General features: G+C 37.2%; 1 protein-coding gene across 7 annotated transcripts in view; it reads right to left on the bottom strand.

The window, feature by feature from the left end:
• LOC150038959 (synaptotagmin-14) overlaps window positions 1–22,307 on the bottom strand; it is a 133,435-nt gene that overhangs the window by 99,427 nt on the left and 11,701 nt on the right. For 4 of the 7 annotated variants that reach the window (XM_090328084.1, XM_090328085.1, XM_090328093.1 and 1 more), the window contains exon 2: window positions 21,085–21,132. In XM_090328084.1, the coding sequence (XP_090184210.1) occupies window positions 21,085–21,132 (48 nt within the window). Of the gene's footprint in view, window positions 1–10,895; window positions 11,022–20,579; window positions 20,721–21,084; window positions 21,135–22,307 lie in introns of those variants that run through there. The other 3 variants (XM_090328086.1, XM_090328087.1, XM_090328088.1) reach the window with 3 other exon arrangements.

The raw sequence follows: 22,307 nt of genomic DNA, 5'->3' as shown, positions 1-22,307 counted from the left end.
CAAAGGTGCTGGAAAAAAATGGATGTCCACATGTAGAAGAATGAAACTAGATACTGTCTCTCATCTACACTATTAACAATTCAAAATAGATAAAGGATCTTAATATAAGACCTGAACCTGAAACTACAACAGAAAAGAATAGAAAAAAATAGAACCTATTAACACGGGCCATAACTTCTTAGCTAGAACTCTGGTAGCTCAGGAATAAGGACTGACACACAGAATGGCATCAAACTAAAATGCTTCTACACCACAAAAAAAGTAGTCACTGGCCTACAGAGGCAACTTACAGAATGGGATAAAAATGATTGCCAGATATTTATCTGACAAGCAAGTAATAATCAGAGTATAAAGGATTATTTAAAAAAAAAACCTAAACACTTTTACGAACACCCAATAAGCAAATGAACTAAACAGTTCTCAAAAGCAGTACAAATAACCAATAAACAAGTGAAGAAATATTCACTATCCTTGTCAGAATGACTAGCAACATGAACATAACAAATGCTGGCAAAAATGTGGTGGAAAATGATTTTTTTATTGTAGGGATAATGTATAGAGGGGTTACAGTTATATTTGTCAGGTAGTAGGTACGTTAGTTCACACACTAATACCCTTTTTCATGTTTTTGTCCCCAGGAAAAATGAATTCTTACACACTACTGGTGGTAATATAAACTAGTAACACCCACTCTAGAAAGCAATATAAACATTCCTTACAAATCTAAAAGTAGAACAACCATATACATACCACCAGTCAGTGAACAGTCAGACTATACTAGATTCATGCAATAGAATACTCTCAAGATGCCTAACAATTTACATAGATCTCCAGGACATCTAATCCTAAGAGCATATACTGTATAGATAACATTCCTTAAATTATTAACTTCAAGCCACATAATGGTTGCTAGGAATGAAAAATATTCATGTAGGATACCATAGAGGTGTGTTTATCAAGTAAGAGATTTACTTATAGGAATTCGTAGTAAGGATTAGAAAGACAAGGTCTTAAATATGTTAAAGGAATCTGACCAAATCAAATATTAAAATGTATCACAAAGCCACTAAGATGTTTTCAACAGCTACTAAGCCATCAAAACATACTAAAAAGATGACATGAACAAAAGGATAGGATAGTAATATAGAGCAGTAAGTTCACCATCATCCAATATATCAACTAACTAACTAAATATATATATATATATATATGAAAAAGAAGGCATTTCAAATCAGTGAAGAACAAATAAAATTTGAAAATTCAGATCACTTATAGACTGGAAGCCGGGAACCTCGTTCTCTTTCCCGTCTTGCAAGACAGCGAGTGAACAGGCTGGACACTAAGAAGAAGGCCACTGCTGAGGCCAGTAAATCCGGGGAAGGGATGCCTCACTGCCACTGGAACCCGCTGCTGGCCAGAGGAGCTGGCAGACTCTCCGGCTGGCTCTGTAGTCCAGAAAAGCCATGTACAGGAGGAGCTAGTCGGCAGCTGCGTCCACAGTTGCAAACCCCCTGGTGGACAGGCTGACAGCAGGGCTTCCAGCCCAGGCGTGTACCTCTGTCCCTAAATCACATCAGAAATCTGTCACTGCCACCTCCACAAAAATGGGTATCAGCGAGGTGACAACCCCCCAATGCCTCCCTCCCCAGGCCGGATCTTCCACACAGAAAAAGAGACATGCCAGCCTCCGGAGCAGAGCAGGGCTGAGCTTCAGAAAGCTGTGCACTGGCAGATTCCACCCCAAATCCACGCTGTTCCTCAGCGCCAGGATCTCTTCTTGCACTCACCAATGGAATTTATCCTCACAAAACAGTGTTCTGAACTAACCACAGCCTAATTAAATCAGGTATACATTTTTTTTAATTCAATAAACTCAATAAATGTGCTGTCAGCTCTAGGGATAGCAAGTCAATGTGATTTTTATTGTTTCCCTAATGTTTGTTTCCCAAAATGTATGACAGTGAGTGTATGCATATTTAAAAATCAAAAAACACATTTTTCATATATTAACATATGAAAAAATAAGTAAATTAAGTAGGATTAAAGGAGAAAATTTAACTATTAACATATAAATATAAGTGGGGCACCAGTGGCTCATGCTTATAATCCTATCTGAGGGTTATAGTTCAAAGTCAACCCAAGAAGGAAAGTCAGTGAGAATCTCATCTCCAATTAATCACTCCCCACCTCCAACCCCCCCCCCAAAAAAAGCTGGAGCCAGGTGAGGTGGCCCAGGACTATAATCTTAGCTACTCAGGAGGCTGAGATTAAGGTTCAAAGCTAGCCCAGGCACTAAAAAGTCCGTGAGACTTTTATCTCCAATTAACCACTAGAAAATGGGAAGTGGTACTATGGCTCAGAGTAGGACAGTAGCCTTGAGCTGAAGAGCTCAGGAACAAGGCCCAGGCCCAAAGTTCAAGTCCCACAACCGAAGGAAAAAAAAAAGCTGGAATTGGAGCTGTGGCTCAACTCGTGGAGCCCTAGCCTTGAGAAAGTCCAAGGACAGTGCTCAAGCCCTGAGCTCAAGCCCAGGACTGGCAAAAAAAAAAAAAAAAAAAAAAAGACTAAGAATATTCTCTGACACAGTTTATTTCTGGGAACTTCCTGTCAATAAACAGGCTTTTCTTTCCAAAGAATTATTCAGGACAATTAAAACATTTAAATGAAGTAAGCCAGACTCAAAGGAACTTAGGCTCAATAGTTTCCCTCATTCATCATAATCAGTAGAAACCTTGGGCTCTACGAGCAGAAAACTGCATAAGGCCATGTAGTATGAAGCTAATTGAAAGGACCTCCAGAATATTGAAACAAAAGCCATATAACGAATGCTTGTTGTCCTTAATGTACTATGTTGTCTCTCATCTCCTTTGCTATCCCTTGGTTATCTCATATTGTTACAGTATCTCACTTTGTTATCTGATATATTGAATTTATTTGTATTTGGTTATTTGAAATTTGATAGGGAAGGGGGGAAAACCAAGACGGGTAGGGTGTATGGGGGGGAGGTTAATGGGTACCAAGACATGTGAAAGGGTATCAATGTATGTGAATTAATTCACCTTCTATCTGGCAAATATCATGTAACCCTTTTACTAATTACAATAAAAAATTTTTTTTTAAAAATCGGAATAGTGAACAAACTAGTTTAAATTTAAGTCACTGTTCTAAAATTGATTTTATCACAGAGATTCTACCTTACTTCTATTTATATTCATAACATACTTTGGGAAATTCAGTTTTAAGAAAGTATTAAATATGGCACTAGGGCTAAAATTTAAAGATATATGAAGGCCTCCAGGATATTGAAACAAAAGCCATATAACGAATGATTGTTGTCCTTAATGTACTATGTTATCTCTCATCTCCTTTGCTATCCCTTGGGTATCTCATATTGTTACAGTATCTCACTTTGTTATCTGATATATTGAATTTATTTGTATTTGGTTATTTGAAATTTGATAGGGAAGGGGGGAAAACCAAGACGGGGGGTGGGTAGTAGGGGGGGAGGGTAATGGGTACCAAGACATGTGAAAGGGTATCAATGTATGTGAATTAATGCACCTTCTATCTGGCAAATATCATGTAACCCTTTTATTAATTACAATAAAAAATATATAAAAAAATAAAACATTTAAATGTTTTGTGCTCCAACATTATTACTAATATAATTCATATATTTTAAATCCAAAAACAGACTGGTTGCTAATAATAAACAATACTCACACAACAAAATATCATACTATCATAAAATATCCTCAACATCATCAGATAAATAAGAAAATAAAATGAAAAATGGTTAATATCAGAACATACTCAAAGTAAATAGATAAGTAAAAATTCAGATTACAAAAGTATCTTGGTTTTGGCCCAGCGGTATGTGCTTGTCTAGTATGCATAGCCCTGGGTTCAATTCCTTCCACATACCTAAAAAAAGCCGGGGGTGGTGCTGTGGCTCAAGGGGTAGAGTTCTAGCCTTGAGAAAGCCCAAGGACAGTGTTCAGGCCGTGAGTTCAAGCCCTATGACTGGCAAAAAACATCTTGTCATTATTAAAGTTTTTATACAGAATATTGTATTTAACAACAAATTTCACTTGTTAAAATGATAAATATTTAAGAAAGTTGCTTTTCTTCTTAAACAGAGAATGCAGATCACAGCAAGACTTGAGAAGCCATTATGTTGTCAGCACTGGTGGCTCATATCTGTAATCCTAGCTACCCAAGAGGCTGAGATCTGGTTTGAAGCCAGCCCAAGCAGAAAAGTCTGTGAGATTCCTATCTCTAATAAACTACGCAGAAAAAAATCCAGAAGTGGTACTGTTGCTCAAGTGGTAGAGGACTAGCCTTGAAGAAAAGAAGCTGAAGGATAGGACCAGGTACTGATTGAAACCCCAGGATTGGCAAAAAGAAAAAGAAAAGAAACTATTACATGATACAACAAACTCTACAGCCTTCAGTATACTAATTTTCTAACTTTCAACACGATCATGACAACCTCTGAAGTAGCTCCAGAGAACTCTCCCAAATCAGAACACCACTAAAAAGAAATCCACCTCTATCAGGTATTCTCACAGTTTGAATGTATTTTATAAAATGGAGGGGGGGGAGAGGAGAGAAAGGAGCACACAGAAGAATGAATTCTATCTACAACAGAACGTAGATTCTACAACACATAATTCATTTATAACAACTAAAAAGAAAACAGATGGAAGGTTTGACGATACAACTCATTTATTTTTTTCATATATTTTTATTGTAATTAATAGAAGGGTTACATGATATTCACCAGATAGAAGGTGCATTAATTCACATACATTGATACCCTTTCTCATGTCTTGGTCCCCATTTCCCTCCCCCCCAACCCCACCCCTCATCTTGTTTTCCCCCCTTCCCTATCCAATTTCAAATAACTAAATACGCATTTATCCAATATATCAGGTAACAAAGTGAGATACTGTAACAATATGAGATAACCAAGGGACAGCAAAAGAGATGAGAGATAACATAGTACATTAAGGACAACAATCATTCGTTATATGGCTTTTGTTTCAATATCCTGGAGGTCCTTTCATTTACCGTCGTACTATATGACCTTATGTATCAAGGTTTTGCTCTATTGCAAATCTCTGCTAGGAGAGCCCAAGGTTTCTACTAATTATGACAAATGAGGGAAACCATTGAGCCTAAGTTCCTTTGAGTCTGGCTTACTTCACTTAATATGATTTTTTCTAAGTCTTTCCATTTCCTAATAAATGGGGTGATGTCGTTCTTTCTGACAGCAGCATAGAATTCCATTGTGTATAAATACCACATCTTGTTGATCCACTCATCAACTGAGGGACATCTAGGTTGGTTCCATATCTTTGCTATGGTAAATAGTGCTGCAATGAACATTGTTGTGCTAGTGCATTTAGTATTCCTTGTTTCTGGACACTTGGATAAATGCCTAGTAGTGGAATTGCTGGGTTATAGGGGAGTTCTATGTTTAATCTTTTGAGGAACTGCCATACTGCTTTCCATAGTGGTTGAACAAGTTTGCACTCCCACCAACAGTGTAGTAGTGATCCCTCCTGGCCACATCCCCTCCAGCACCTGTTGTTATTAGTATTCTTGAACCTGGCCATTCTAACTGGAGTGAGGTGGAATCTTACAGTTGTTTTGATTTGCATTTCTTTTATGACCAGAGATGTTGAGCATTTCTTCATGTGTCTATAGGCCATTTTTGTTTCTTCTTCAGAGAAGACTCTCTTTAAGTCTTTGGCCCATCTTTTAATGGGATGGTTGTTACTTTGGAGATTAGTTTTGGAGTGATTCAATTTTTTGAGCTTGATACAACTCATTTATAAAAACTGCTTTATATGGAAAATTTATTTGTAACATACTGTAAATGAAACTAATTTCATACTCATGGCTTTAATTGTGTCAAAAAATCAGATAATGTGATTGGTATATACTGAGATGGGAATATAAAAATAAATATACAAACATATCAATATTTTTCAATGACTGCTCTGGGAATTTAAAGCAATCAAAATTTCAAGAATTAAATTTAATCAGCACACATGTGGAAAACATGCTATTTACCTAATATTTTCATATTAGCCATTAGATGGCACCATCTATCTACTAGTTAACATAACTATCTTAAACTCCAGTTTTTCCCACATGCTTAGAATATAAAATAGGTTCACCTTTAAGTGATAGAGTATGCATTATCTTTTGCTATTATTAGGGTTTTTAAATTTTTTTATCTCAAAGGTGATATACAGAGGGGTTACAGTTGCATAAGTCAGGTAATGAGTCCATTTCCTTTCTAAGTATAGCCCCTCCCTCTTTCTCTCCCAGTTTTTCCCCTCCTATGCCTCCCTTCCTCTCAGCCCAAGCTGAATAATTCATTTCCAACATAGTACGTAATGTCACTGATGAAATGGTCATCCTTAGTCTTACTGTTTCTGTGCTTCCTCAGATAAACTTATATATAAGACAAAGGGTACAGAAATCAAAGACAGTGACAAAAGGGAATAAACCAAACGTGGAAGGGGGGCACAAAACCACAAACAGTAAAATAAAAACCTCTTCTTTCCATTTGCTGGAGTTCATTTCAATAAGCACTATTTTATATGATTATATGTACATAGTCATTGAGTCCTGTGATCCTCTCCTAAAAATATCCTTCTTTGTTCTCACTGTGTGAATGTTTAGACTGCTGTTTAATTAACCATGTCCAAGTTGACTATTTGTCTTCCATTATCCATTGGGTTTACTTGTAGATTTTATAGACACATTCTAATTATCACAAACGAGGGAAACCATGCAGCCTGTTTCTTTGGGTTACTTCACTTGTATAATTTTTTTTCTGAGTCTTTCCATTTCTTTATCAATGTGGCAATGTGTTCTTTCCGATGGAAGCATAGAATTCCATTGTATACGTATGCCACAATTTCTTGATCCATGCACTCATCCAGGGGCATCTGGGTTGATTCCATATCTTGGCTATGGTAAACATTACTGCAATGGTGCCGGCAGAATTGACTAAACACGTGTAGAAAACTGAAGTTACATCCTTATATATCACCTTGCACCAGCTTCGATTCAAACAGATCTAAGACCTCAATGCAGACCAGATACACCAAAAATATTACAGGAAGGGCCAGGGGAAACACTACAGTTCGCTGACACAGGTTAAGACTTCCTAAGTAAAGATCCAGAATCACAACAAATTTTTTTAAAAAGACTAAATAAATGAATTTGCATCAGTCTGAATAGTTTCTGCATGACAAAGGACATAGTTAGCAAAATAAATAGAAAGCCCACACAATGAGAGAAGATTTTTACTAGGTATGCATCAGACAAGGGTCTCATATCTAAAATATACATAAGGCTCAAAAGTTAAACTCCCCAAAACAAATCCTCAATGAAACAACTCAATTAATAAGTAGGCTAAAGACATAATTTTTCTCTAAAGAAAAATTAAGAATGGCCAATAGAAACATGAAGAGATGTTTGGCATGCAAATCAAAACAAGATTGAAAATCTATTTCACCTCAGTGAGAATGCCTGCTACCAAGAAAAGTAACAATAATAGATGCTGGCAGGGATGTGACCAAAAGGGAATGCTATGACACTGCTGGTGGGAATGTAAACTTGTTCAACTACTCTGGAAAGCAGTCTTCAAAAGACTAAAACAGAGCTTCCATATGAGCCAGCAATCCTACGCCTGGATATTTATCCAAATGATCACAAACCAGGCTTTTTTTTTTTTTTTCTTTTCCCGTAGTGGGGCTTGAACACTTGGGTCTGGACACTGTTCCTGAGTGCTTAAGCTCAAGCCCTGCACTTTACTCCTTGAGCCATAGCACCACTTCTGATAGTTAACTGAAGATAAGAGTCTCATGGATTTTAGTGCCCAGGCTGGATTTGATTCACGATTCTCAGATCTCAGCCTCCTGAGTAGCTAGGATTACAGGTGTGAGCCATCAGCATCCGGTAAACCAGGACTTTTTAAAGCCATCAGCGCAACCAGATTTATTAGTTTGCTTTCAAATAAAGAATAATACAAAAATGATACATTTTTATCATTTATAGATTGTTAAAACTTGAATGTCATTCAGAAATAATCTGTTCAAAAGTTTAACTATCAAATATCTTAAGGATAGCTATCCTTACATTATTAACTTTTCATTCATAAATCTATAATGTCCAAGTTTTCATTCTTTTTTTTTTTTTGCCAATCCTGGGGCTTAAACTCAGGACCTGAGCACTGTCCTTGGGCTTTCTCAAGGCTAGAGCTCTACCACTTGAGCCACAGCACCACTTCTGGCTTTTTTCTATGTGTGTGGTACCAAGTAATCGAACCCTGGCCTTCATGCATGCCACGCAAGCACTCTACCACTAGGCCAAACTCCTGGCCCCTAACCAATTTTTAATTCTTAATAAACAAATTCATCTTTTCTTTTCAATAAAATTGTATCATATCCTTTTCTCTAATCCAGGACTCTCTCCTTCATAGTTTCCTAGTCTCACTAATTACATCTGCGCTCTAGATATTTGTATAGACTATTTAAGAATCAAGCATGACCCCATTGTGATAATCACTTTTCCATTTCCAGTTAAGAATAACAAAGTTATTTTACTGAAAATTCTTACCCATAGGCCATGATTACAAAAACCATTTACCAAATAAAGCAAACCAGAAGTCTAAAATTCGGAATTCCATCTTTTTCTCTTATTTGATATAACACATTAATACTTAGGTTATTTTTACCCCATTCTTGTCCTTTATACATAAGTATATTATGCATGTATAATTTATGTTACATACATAAACAGTTGAGTCCATACAGTGTGTATTGTGAATAGTGTTTAAAAGCACAAAATTTCAGATAATATAATGATTTCAATTCCTTTGATTTACACCAAATAGCAAAATTACAGGGCAAAGCTATAGCTATATTGTAATTTTTAAGGCACATAAACAAGTTATGTGAGTTTATGAACTCAAATTTTTTGACAGTCCTGGGGCTTGAACTCAGGGCCTGATCACTGTCCTTGGGCTTTCTCAAGGCTAGAGCTCTACCACGTGAGCCACAGCACCATTTCCAGCTTTTTCTATGTATGTGGTACCGAGGAATCAAGTCTAGGTCTTTGTGCATGTTAGGCAAGCACTCTACCACTAGACCAAACTCCTGGCTCCTGAACTCAAATTTTAACCAAGAGTTGTATATGAACTCATAATATACATTGTTTTGTCTTTTTTATAATAGCCACTGTATTAGGATTCAGGTTTATCTCACTGTACTCTTAACTTTGTTTCTCTGATTATATAGTATTATTCCATATATACTTACTATTGTATGTCTTTTCTTATAAAATCTTTCTTTGGATATATTAATTTGTATTAGATTATTTGATTTTGTGCAACTGAATTATCTGAATTCTTCTTGTCAACTAGCCTCTAACCACCCCTGAGACAGGGTTTGCAAATGTTTTCTCTTATATTGCTTGTTTCTTTACTATTATTTGTCATACAGAAACTATTTTAGGTATGATTACACTTATAATTTTTATTTTTCTCATGTGCTCTTCAGGTTTTACCTTTACAATTATCTAATCAGAAAAATGCCTTGAAATCTTCCCTCTCTTCTTAATATTGTGGTATTTTAGGTTTAAGTCTTGTTTTTTTGTTTTGTTTTTTTGCCAGTCCTGGGCTTGAGCTCAGGGCCTGAACACTGTCCTTGGACTTTCTCAAGGCTAGAGCTCTACCACTTGAGCCTCAGTAGCACTTCAGTTTTTGTTTTGTTTTGTGTTTTTCCTATGTGGTACCAAGGAATCAAACCCAGGTCTTCATGCATGCTAGGCAAGCACTCTACCAATAGGCCAAACTCTTAGCCTAGGTTTGAGTCTTTTTTTTTTGCCAGTCCTGGGCTTGAGCTCAGGGCCTGAGCACTGTCCTTGGACTTTCTCAAGGCTAGAGTTCTACCACTTGAGCCTCAGCACCACTTCTGGCTTTTTTCTATGTATGTGGTACCGAGGAATCGAACCCGGGTCTTCATGCATGCCAGGCAAGCACTTTAACCACTAGGCCAAACTCCCGGCCCTAGGTTTGAGTCTTATATTTGCACTCTTTAGTAAATTTTGATGTCAATTTTAATGTGGTCACAAAAACATGTTTATTCTTCTGTAAATGAATACCCAGTTTTCCCAATGTTACAAATTGAGAAAACTGTTCTTGCAAAAGAGAACTGTGTTCATGTTAATTTTCCCTAGCCAACTAGGTTGCAAATTTGTCAGTTTATTTATTTATTTATTTATTTATTTATTTATTTATTTATTTTTGCCAGTCCTGGACTTGAGTTCAGGGCCTCAGCACTGTCCTTGGACTTTCTCAAGGCTAGAGCTCTACCACTTGAGCCACAGTACTACTTCCAGCTTTTTTCTATGTACATGGTTCCAATGAATGGAACCCGGGTTGTGGTGCATAGGCAAGCACTCTATACCACTAGGCCAAACTCCCAGTCCCAGTTTATTTATTTTTTTACTATTCTGTTCCATTTCCCTCCTAGATTCATTCTGTATAATTTTTTTTTTTGGGGGGGGGTCATGGGCTTGAACTCGGCCTGGGCATTGTCCCTGAGCTCTTCAGCTCAAGGCTACCATTCTACCCTTGAGCCAAGCCCCACTACCTATTTTCTAGAGGTTACTTGAAGATAAGATCTCAGCCTCCTGAGTAGCTAGGATTACAGGCATGAACCAATGCGCCCAGCTACATTCTGTATAATTTTCTATGGAATAAAATACATAACAAGAAAAAAAAAGAAAGAAAAGAAGAGAAAAGAGAAAACAGTACTTTTAGAGAGTAATATTGCAGAGAAAGGCAGGATATAGTGAAGTTTCCTCACTTGTTGGCTGTCCATTTTTGTTAGAATTACTTGAGTCTCATCGTATCACCTTCATAGTGTATTATTTTGTCCTGTTTCCTGTACTTCACCTTCAGATGCTAAGAGTCTGCTTTTCTCGCTGAGTGCCTACAATAAATAACGTATAGCAGCATCAATTTGGAATACAAAACTAAAAATAACCAGCATGAGTCAATGTGGTAGGCTCCTTCCTCTGGGTATACATAAACCTGTCATTAAGAAGTTCAAAGATGATAAGAGTGAATCAAATAAAATATAGTTCCATGATTTCTACCTTCTATTAAATTGTAAATGAAAGTGTCACTTTAATTATAGTAGCAAAAGCCCTATTCTTTGCTACCATCAAGCTCTATAAATGTTCGGCCTAATTGAAATTCCTTGAACTAGGGGAAAAAAAGGCTTAAAATGTATGCCAGCAGTTATAAAAAAAAAAACTTGATCCCTTCAATTAAGGTCTATTATTAGCACTGCCTAGAAGTCACTGCGATATACCAAAAAAAAAAAAAACTATATCTAGGAACCAGAAAAAAATATAAAATGATATATAAGGGAGAACTATATTGCAACTTCAAAAAACCATTTTGCAGATAATTGTATGTGTTTACAGGGTACAGTGTAATGGTTTCATACATTTATCCACTATGTGTTAACATCTCCAGATACTTAGCCGTTAGCCATTACACCAAACAGTTATCGAATGTGATGAAAACATTCGCAATCCTCGGTTCTGACTATGTTGGATGATACTACACAGTACTCATGCATAACCGCCCTCCACCCTTGAACTCAAACGCCACACGAGTGTCCATCCATCTGACGGCTCAGGCGCCTACGTGAATAACACGAGCAGCACACAGCTCGCACGTGCTAGAAAAACTGATCCCATTCGGAGCAGAATAAAGTGGGATGCTGCAGTTTCATAACACCTCTCAGGCAGAGTGTGTAAAACTTACAAATCGTTATTTCTGGAATTTTCTATTTAATATTTTCTGACCTTGCTTGATCACAGGTGATTTTAAAAAAAACTGTTAATTTGAACTAGGATTTATCTGAAAGCTTAGTCACTATCCTTATCTAGCCCTGCAAATAGCAAATACAATAACAAACTAAGAAAGTTTATTTTTTCAGATACTTAGTCTTTTACTCCCTTCCCCCAATATTTCTACAAGAGAGAAGGACCTGGGACAAAGCTAAGTAGCTGAGAAGGAAAGTCTGAGGGTATGAACAGTAAAAGATGAAAATATAACTGAATTTTTATTTACAAAACAAGAGCAGCTAACTAACAGGCAAAAGAGCAAATGCATAAACTCTCCTACTAGCCATAAACTTGGAGGTACAAAGCTAGGTTCAACCCTCTCTCCTGCTCTACTAACCACAATCACACTAGCTATTCTCTCCAAAATTTACTTCATCTCTATGCCTCACATTTTCTAATATCAAGTTACACTATCCTAATAAAACTGCATATTAAAACAAGAAACTATCAGAATTGAACAGATACATTATGTATCTAGCCCCATAATGTGTAAGTCTACCACTGCTATATACCCTGTGGCCCTCTGTGTCTGGCTTCTTTTAATTAGTATGTGTTTTCAAGGCTAATCCATATTGTTGTTTGGATCAATACTTTATTCTTTCTTTTTTAAATTTTTTTATTATTTCTAGGGCTGGGAGCATGGCTTAGTGGTAGAGTGCTTGCCTAGCATACACGATTGGGTTCGATTCCTTGGTACCACATACACTGAAAAAAAGCCAGATGTGGTGCTGTGATTCAAGTGGTAGACCTCTAGCCTTGAAGAAAGCCCAAGGACAGTGCTCAGGCCCAGAGTTCAAGCCGCAGGACTGGCAATTTTTTTTAAATTAAATTGGCATTATTTTTATTTGGAAATGCTAAAAACAGAGGGCTACAGTTATGTAAGTCGGGCAATGAGTACATTTCCTTTCTAATGAATGAATAAGATACTACATTGATTATATATTTTCTTTACTCCATTCACCAAGTGATAGGAATTTGTTGTTTTTACCACTATGAATATAGCAGCTATTTGAACATTCATGCATAAGTTTGTGTATAATCATATGATTTTACTTCTCTTCAAGTCTCTTGGGTATAATCATAGCATAATGATTAATTTAGATAATAACTCTATGTTTAACTTTTGGGGAAACTTTCAGCCTGTTTTCTGAAATAGCTGCACCATACTAACAATATATGAGAGTTTTGTTTTCTTTGTATCCTTACCAACACTTATTATTGATAGCAGGGTTTCTTTTGGGGGCTTTTTTTGTTGTTGTTTGTTTGTCTTTATCAGTCATGGGGCTTGACCTCTGGGCCTGGGCACTGTCCCTGCGTTCTCTTGCTCAAAGCTAGGGCTCTACCACTTGAGCCAAGCACCACTTTTGGTTTTCTAGTGGTTAACTGGAGATAGGAGTCTCACGGACTTTTGTGTCCAGGCTGTCTTTGAGCCACAATCTTCAGATCTCAGCCTCCTGAGTAGCTAACAGGAGTAGTTTACAGGAGTGAACCTCCAGCACCTGGCTCTGATAGCATTTTTAAGTTATTTTTGGTCAGGCATTTAGAAAAAGATTAGTGAGTATCCTTTGGTTTCTATTTTATTTATTTTTCCTTAGAAGCTGCAAAAATACATAACTGGAAGGGATTAAACAAAACAAACTTCCTGTAGATAATATAACTATACAGATAAACTAAAATATCTAAAGAAATTTTGAATGGTTTATCCATATGGCTATATATATATATATATGGTGAATACACAGAAAGTTCATTATAATTCTCTTTCCTTTATTATAGCAACAAAAATGATATATCTAAGCATAAGCCTAACAAAAAGACCGGAAAAACCCTTCTAAAACATTTCCTAAACTTCACTGAAAAGCATCAAACAAATATCTTGCTGTGCCAAGTTCAACAGTAAGTCTAAAGAGTCAATTGACCTAAAGATTCAATGCAAATGCCCATTAAATTCCCCCAAAGAGCTATTAAACGCTTTGGCAAGATGATTCTAAAATTTACATGAAAAATTGAAGGCCTAGAAATAATTGATGAACATTACTGAAGAAGAAAAATAAGACAGCTAATAACAATCCCAAAGCTTTAACCTCACAGCTTCCCACACCACCCTCTTAGGGGATCCTGACCCTCTACACAATGCCTGGCTTTCCAGCCTTTCCTCTGAAATGGGTGTCTCCCTGAGCCCACAGCTACCAGTCATACAGATGACAGCAAGATGTGCCAAGAGCTCAACCAGCAGCAGGGTCCCTTTGGGCCACTTTCGGAGTAGCATCTTAGTATCTGGGTGGCTGAGCGCTGTGAAACCAATGCCTGGGGAGACAACTCTCTAGAGAGCCCTGGTCCCTGGAGTGACCCAGAGGCATTCTCTTCTTAAGGGCAAGTCTTTGAAATGTGTTTATCCGGCTGGGAGTTTGGCCTAATGGTAGCATGCACAAAGACCCAGGTTCAATTCCTTGGTATCACATACATAGAAAAAGCCAGAAGTGGTGAGGTGGCTCAGGGTAGAATTCTAGCCTTGAAGAAAGGCCCCCCCCCCAAAAAAAAAGAAAAGAAAAGAAATGTGCTTATCCTTTTAACCCTCTTGGTCCTATGACAGGTGGGACCTAGCCAGGTGCTTAGATATCCTCAAGGCATCTTTCAGATTGTCCTAATACAAAGTGAGTGACCTCTTTCTACTGGCTCTAATCTATTTAAAACTATACCTTCTGGCTGGGAGTTTGGCCTAGTGGTTAAAGTGCTTGCCTAGCATGCATGAGGACCCGGGTTCGATTCCTCAGTACCACATACATAGAAAAAAGCCGGAAGTGGTGCTGAGGCTCAAGTGATAGAGCTCTAGCCTTGAGAAAGTCCAAGGACAGTGCTCAGGCCCTGAGCTCAAGCCCAGGACTGGCAAAAAAAACAAAAAAACAAAAACTATACCTTCTTTGTCTCTAACTTTAAACCAACTCTTTTAACAGTCAAACTTCATACTTTCCAAATAAATATAAAATTTTTAAAAGAGAAATGTCACCCCCCATGTTCAACCCTAGGGTCTTGAACTTACAAGTTATTTGTTTATTAAGAATAGAATACAGAAAGTCTAACATCTCTTACCTAGTAAGACCGTATTACTAAGATAGCCTTTCTCTCCAGAACTCTGACTGTTTTATTCATCTCAAGAGTCAGAAGAGTAAGTGGGACTTGGGTCTACTCTACATTTGGGAGGAAAAAGTAGCGACATTGCCAAGAAACTCACACCTATGAAGTAGATTCAGTATGCTTTCAGTGCTCTATAAATAGCCTGTCCTTGGCATATCTGATCTGCCTCTTCTGGATACTGACTGAGATTATACCACTTCTGTTTTTTACCCATTTATCTTACCCACTGATACCACATTGTTCCAGGTATCATGTAATTTCCTGGTTTTCATAGTGAATGTTAAATAGTCTGATATACTCAGACAATTCTTTCTCCATGTAAATTTTTTGAAACAAATTCCTAAAGATTAAATGGATCTCAATTTAGTAACTGTCAAAACATGATGAACCACCTAACACTTGTGAAATACATTTGAGAAGAAGCAGGTTTTTCTAGTGCCCGTCAAATTATACCAAGAAGTATATGCACATTCTGTAAGTAGAGCTTAAAGAGATATTCAACCTCATATTAGGTTGATGATTTCCAATGTTATACATCAGTAGCAGCCACAAAGAAGCAATTTTAGAGGTCTACTGTCAACATAGCCAATTATTTCCTTGTCTAGTTGATGGAAATAAAAATTAAATGAAAATCTGAATGACAATGGACTACAATTTTTTACTTACCAGATTATCATCAATGGCAACAAAAACATCATAGTAGAATCTATATTCTATTGAAAGAGCTGTGTGTTCATACTGGTAATGCAAAGGAGTATAATGCATGAAGTGAAGAACTTTACAATTTCTAACACAATCTATATAATAATCTCCCTTTAAAAACAATCTCAGGGCCGGGAGTTGGGCCTACTGGTAGAGTGCTTGCCTAGCATGCATGAAGACCAGATTCAATTCCTCGGTACCACATACATAGAAAAAAGCCAGAAATGGCGCTGAGGCTCAAGTGGTAGAGCTCTAGCCTTAAGAAAGCCCAAAGCCAGTGCTCACGCCCTGAGCTCAAGCCTAGGACTAGGAAGAAAAAAAAGTAATCGCAGTTCCCAATTAACAACATTGCAAGTCCATTATTAGGAAATCAAGCTAGTAAGTCATGATATTTACACATATTAGAAAAAAGTACACACGGAAGGGCCAGTTTAGCCTAGTGGTAGAGTGCTTACCTAGCATGCATTAAGACCCGGGTTCAATTCCTCGGTTCCACATATATAGAAAAAAAGCCAGAAATGGTGCTGAGGCTCAAGTGGTAGAGCTCTAACCTTGAGACAAAAAGAACCCAAGGACAGTGCTCAAGCCCTGAGTCCAACCCCAGGACTGGCAAAAAAAAAAAAAAAAAAAGTACACACAGGAAAAACAAAGGATCTCAAACTACTGCTATGAGTTTAATTCTAGGATGTAGGATTTTAATTGAGCCAGTTACAAAACAATGTATATAGCACATCATCTTTTGCAGAAGAGGAAAAGTATGAATAAATACAATTAGTCCATATTATTACATATGAACCATCTAATAAAAGGAGACCACCTAAAATCTAAAAAGTATATATAAGGCTAATCATCAGTGGCTTATGCCTGTAATCCTATCTCCTCAGGAAACTAAGACTCAAAACTATCTAGTCTCATTTTACTGTCTGTTTCATTTTCTCTCACTCTGCTCCAGCCACATACTGGCCTTCTTCAAACAAACGTATACAGGCACTTCAGCATCTCTACGCTTGTTCTTTATACCTGACACAGTCTTCCCTCAGATTCTGACATGGACTAATCCCCTTACTACAGATCATTACTCACTGACATTTCCTAGATATAACTACCATTGCCCTCCCTCCTTTAAATTGTTGAAGAAGGTGAGGTGTGGCAACCTTATTTTATCGGCCATCGGAAGAGCAGCTCTTCTAGGTGCTGTCCTTGTAGTACTCTTAACAGTATCTGGCACATATACATTAGCTAAATAAAAGAAGTCAGTAGGGCCAGGAGTTTGGCCTAGTGGTTAAAGTGCTTGCCTAGCATGCATGAAGACCCGGGTTCGATTCCTTGGTACCACATATATAGAAAAGCCGGAAGTGGTGCTGAGGCTCAAGTGGTAGAGCTCTAGCCTTGAGAAAGTCCAAGGACAGTGCTCAGGCCCTGAGCTCAAGCCCAGGACTGGCAAAAAATAAAATAAAATAAAAAATAAAAGAAGTCAGTTTTGGAAGCTTTATTTGTTTAAATTAAAAACAGAGTATTCAACATGTTTAATACGCATGCATCATGAAATGGCTATATCAAAGTTTTATATCTATAACACCTGCCCTCAACCAGTAACCACCACTGTGTTCTGTACTTCCATGAATTCAACTGTTTCAAATTCCACATGTAGTAAAAACAGAAATTTATCCTCCTTTCCCTTTACTTCACTTAACAGGATTTCACCCAGGTTTAGTATTTTCTTAGTAGTATCCCATAATGTACAGATGTGACTATTTCTTTATCTCTATCTGGGAGTGTATAAATAATTCTGCAACGCACATGGGAAGTGTGGACATCTCTTTGACATTCCCATAGCAAAGTACATATCCATAGTGGGATTGCTGAATCATATGGGATCTATTTTTAATTTTTTGAAGAAGCATGCCATTTTACATAATGTCTATCCTCATTTACATATATCCACCATATCCTCTCCAATGCTTTCATGCATATATTCTCTCTCTCACACACACATTCACTGTTGCTCTCTCAGGCTCTGTCTTTCTCTCTCTCTCTCTCTCTCTCTGTGTGTGTGTGTGTGTGTGTGTGTGTGTGTGTGTGTGTGTGTGTCTCTGTGTCTGTCTGTCTGTCTGTCTCTCTTCTCTTCTCTTCTGTTTTTGATAATTGCAGCTCTGACCTGTGCAACTTCAAGGGCAGACACTTTAATTCAGAGGACAGGCCTGAGGCAAACGCCACAAATATTCCCATGCCTTGAAATCAAATAGATTTTTCCCAGTTGAATTTTAAAATTACTTTGGATCAGTGACTTCTTTCTTTCTTCCATTTTCTCACTTCTACAATGGTAATGCCTGTAATTATTCTATGCATGTCCCACCAATTACTCTGGGAACTGGTAGCTTATTTTTTACTTTCACAGATCCACAAATGGAAAGGAATGTAGAACGAGGATGGATCATACTCAGAATCTCACAGATATGTGATGTAAATGATTTACATGACGAGAATTTTGAGCTGATGATATTTAGATGACATTTGGACTCTGAGTTGACTTTATCATATGAAACTTTTTAAGGATCAGGGTGAAGCAGTCTTGATTTTACTGCAGGCATAATGGGAATCCATGGAGAAATTCCCATAGCAAAGTGATATAAATTATTTCCAGTTTTAAAAGCCATTGCTGCTTACTTTATGGAGGGATTCAAGGAAGTTAAGGAAATAGTTAAAAAGTATTACAGTGGTCTACACAAAAGAAAATAGAGACTCATACTTGCAATGCAAGTAGCAAAATAGACAAGAAAGGATGGATATGAAATATACTTTGCAAATAAAATGGACAACTTACAAATAAATTAAACATACAGAAAAGAGATGAGAAAAACATGGGAAGATTCTTTAGTTACAAGTTAAGCAATTGGAAAAACAATGCTATGTATTAACTGAGATTGACAAGACTGAAGAAGACAGACATGTGCATGTGAAAATCAAGACTCGAGTTTTAAGAAGGTCAAATTGTTTTAGAAATATAGAAATATAATTCAGTTTGATTTAAAGAATAAAGAGTTCAAGGACAGGCTACAGCAGGGTTTATAAATTCAGGGGAAATTCAAAAGAACACAACTAAATTAATAAAGTAGATAAGAGAGGGAAAAAATGAGGTAATTAGAGGACCAAGCCCTAGTACTTTCTGTATTTATAAGTCAGACATAGGAAAAAAGCAAGCAAGAGATACTAAAAAAAATCCGAACAGCTTGAAAAAAACCTATAAAGTCAAAAATGTCAATTTATCTGAATTATTGGTGCTAAATTATTCTACTTTATGTAGCATTCTTATGCTCTACTCTGTGAAAGTCCAGCTTAAATACAAAAGTCTTAGACGTTGCCTCAACTCTGAAAATATTTAAGTACTTAATGAACAACTATAAGAATAGACTACTATACTAAATTCTGAGGAAATAGATTTAGACACTCTTCTATAACATGACCAAGAATATGAATAAATTTACATTTTTAAATCACAGAATTAGGATTCTACAGAAAAATGGAAGGGCAGAACTAATACAGACTAATACAGACAAATCTGGACAAGGTATACTTTGAGAACTAGCTGGCTAGGAATGGAAATAGCAATAAAAGAAAAATAGCAAGGAGAGCCATATCTAAAAAAGTATACCTATCCTTATATCCTATTTTCTTAGCCACAAGCCAGACTCTGTATATTTTAGTTTCCTTCCTTCTACCTGTCTTTAATCTTGTCTTGATTCATGATCCACTTGGCTGTAGTTTTAATCCCTTTGATTCCAGCCAATTTATATAATGTCGCTTGCTGTCCCATAAAATAAGGATTTTAAAAGTTTCACAAGGACAAAGTAATAACTAGAACAGTATTTAAAGTATTTTCAGTAGCCCTTGATTAAAATATCAAATACAAGACTAAGAATGTTTACAGAAAACAAAAACAATACATAAATTCATCATCATTCCCACATCAATTTTGAAGTTAGTTTACAAGCTGACTCCAGTTTTCTCTTTGAGGTACTAGAGGGAAGGTTGATTTAAAAAAATGCTCACAAGGAAAAAAATTATTTTTAAATGATTAGAAACTTCAGACAGGGACACAAAGATCCATCCACATATCTATAATCCTAGCTGCTCAGGAGACTGAGATTTGAGGATCATGGTTGAAAGCAGGCCTACACAGAAAAGTCCATGAGACTCTTATCTCCACCTAAACACCAAAAAAGCCAGAAGTGGAGCTGTGGTTGAAGTTGTAGAATGTTAGCGTTGAGTAAAATAGCTCAGGTACAGTGCCCAGGCCTTGAGTACAAACCATACAACATACACACACACACTTACACTCAAATAGAAATTAGCATGACAACAATACATATATTTACCCAAAAAGAATATTTAAAAAAAATTCTACAGATGCTAAAACTTTTCAGAGCTGTCAAAAACTTGCTGAAAATAAGCTTCCACATCACTGGCATGCCAATCAGACTATGCTTCACAAACGCTGACACTGCTCCAAACCTCCTCAGGGTAAATTATCAGAATGGGACTGTTGTTTGTTGACCAGGCTCAGGAAGGCCGGGTGAGGTTTCAAGAGAGATGCAAGCTTGAAAAGAGACAGGAGTAGTCAACCTATGAGGATTTCTTCCCTGGCCTCCCCAGCTCTATCCATTCCTCTCTGTACATCATTGCACAGAGTTGTGACTACTTCTACAGAGTTATGGGGACTCCCGAGGTTCTCCTGAGCCTTTCAAATCTAGAAAATACCTGATTCTTTGCCTCCCACCTAAGAACTGAATTACCTTGCCTGGGGCCACCTTGTTGAACCACCCAGTTGTCAGGTGGCTCCTTCTAAGGAAGCATAGACAGCTGTTGGTGTCATAGGATGTTGTGGTCTTTGGATATGCTCCCGATTTGAATTTCAACCACCTCCTCACATCTCTCTGAAGGGGTACAGTAATAGAACAGAAGTCAATGGGAGATCAGCATGCACTCAGACTCCAGATTCTGAAAGGGAACAAAAATCAAACCCTCCATTCTTTGCCTCATCACCATGTCCAAAAAAACGAATATACTAGACACCAAGCTTTATTGATCTATCAAAACTAAACACACAGTGACAGCGCTCAATAGCCACAAAATAAGTAATGGTTTATGCACGTTCATCTCTATAATGAGAGTAATGAATATTATTACTTGAATTGTATGCCTTATAAATCCAAATTATCTGCTATCTTACTAAAAATCATTATATACTAAAAAGTGTTCATTTAGCTTAAAAAATATCCATGCAGAGCATTGGCTTACCTTTTCTAATACAGATAAGTTCATGTACTCCACAGGTTCTCTCTCCACCTATTAAAAAATTAAATTGGAGGTTTAAAAGCACAGAAAATATCTTGAATTTGACTGATACAAAGAAGCATTTACATTAATACCAAGGAATAATCTTAGAAAAAAAGCTTAGGATTCTTCTCTTAAATGCTCATTAAATATGACAGCCCCGGTACTCAGAATTTTTCTGCATAACCCAGAAATTGAGACTTGCTAAAGAATTACCTGGGTACCAGGAGCCAGGAGGCTGAAATCTGATTGAGAATTTAGGTTCAAAGCCAACCTGGGCTAAAAAGTCCACGAGAGTCTTAATCTCAATTAGCTAGATTTAATAGATGATGATTTCAAAAAACTAATAAGCACAGCCATGAAGGGACCACTTTCTTGATTTCCCCTAAATATAGAGACCCCTTTGAGACCTCCCTTCCATCCCCTATAAGAATTTCCTGTCTTCAGCCTCTTCAGCAAGTGGTGCTGGCAGAACTGGTTAAGCACCTGCAGAAACTAAAGTTGAATCCTTCTCTGTCACCCTGCACTAGAATTAACTCCAAATGGATCAAAGACCTCAAGGTAAAAGCCAACACACTGAAAACTTTACAAGAAGGAATAGGAGATACACTAGGCCTCCTTGGCACAGGTCAAAACTTTCTTAATAAGGACCAAGAATCACAACAAATCAGAGAAAGGCTGGATAAGTGGGACTGCATTAAACTGCAGAGCTTTTGTATGGCAAAGGACATAGCTAGTAAATTAATTAGGAAGCCTACACAGTGGGAGAAGATCTTCACCAACCATACAATGAACAAAGGCCTCATATCTAAAATATATCAGCAGCTCAAAAAATTGAATCACTCTAAAACTAATCTCCAAAGTAACAACCATCCCATTAAAAGATGGGCCAAAGACTTAAAGAGAGTCTTCTCTGAAGAAGAAACAAAAATGGCCTATAGACACATGAAGAAATGCTCCACATCTCTGGTCATAAAAGAAATGCAAATCAAAACAACTCTAAGATTCCACCTCACTCCAGTTAGAATGGCCAGGATCAAGAATACTAATAACAACAGATGCTGGAGGGGATGTGGTCAGGAGGGATCACTACTACACTGTTGGTCGGAGTGCAGACTGGTTCAACCACTATGGAAAGCAGTATGGCAGTTCCTCAAAAGACTAAACATAGAGCTCCCCTATGACCC

The sequence above is a fragment of the Megascapheus bottae genome, unplaced genomic scaffold (genome assembly GCF_031878675.1).
Source record: "Megascapheus bottae isolate mThoBot1 unplaced genomic scaffold, mThoBot2.hap1 H_1, whole genome shotgun sequence".
In the NCBI taxonomy this organism is placed as follows: Eukaryota; Metazoa; Chordata; class Mammalia; order Rodentia; family Geomyidae; genus Megascapheus; species Megascapheus bottae.
This window is presented reverse-complemented; position numbering and strand designations above follow the sequence as displayed.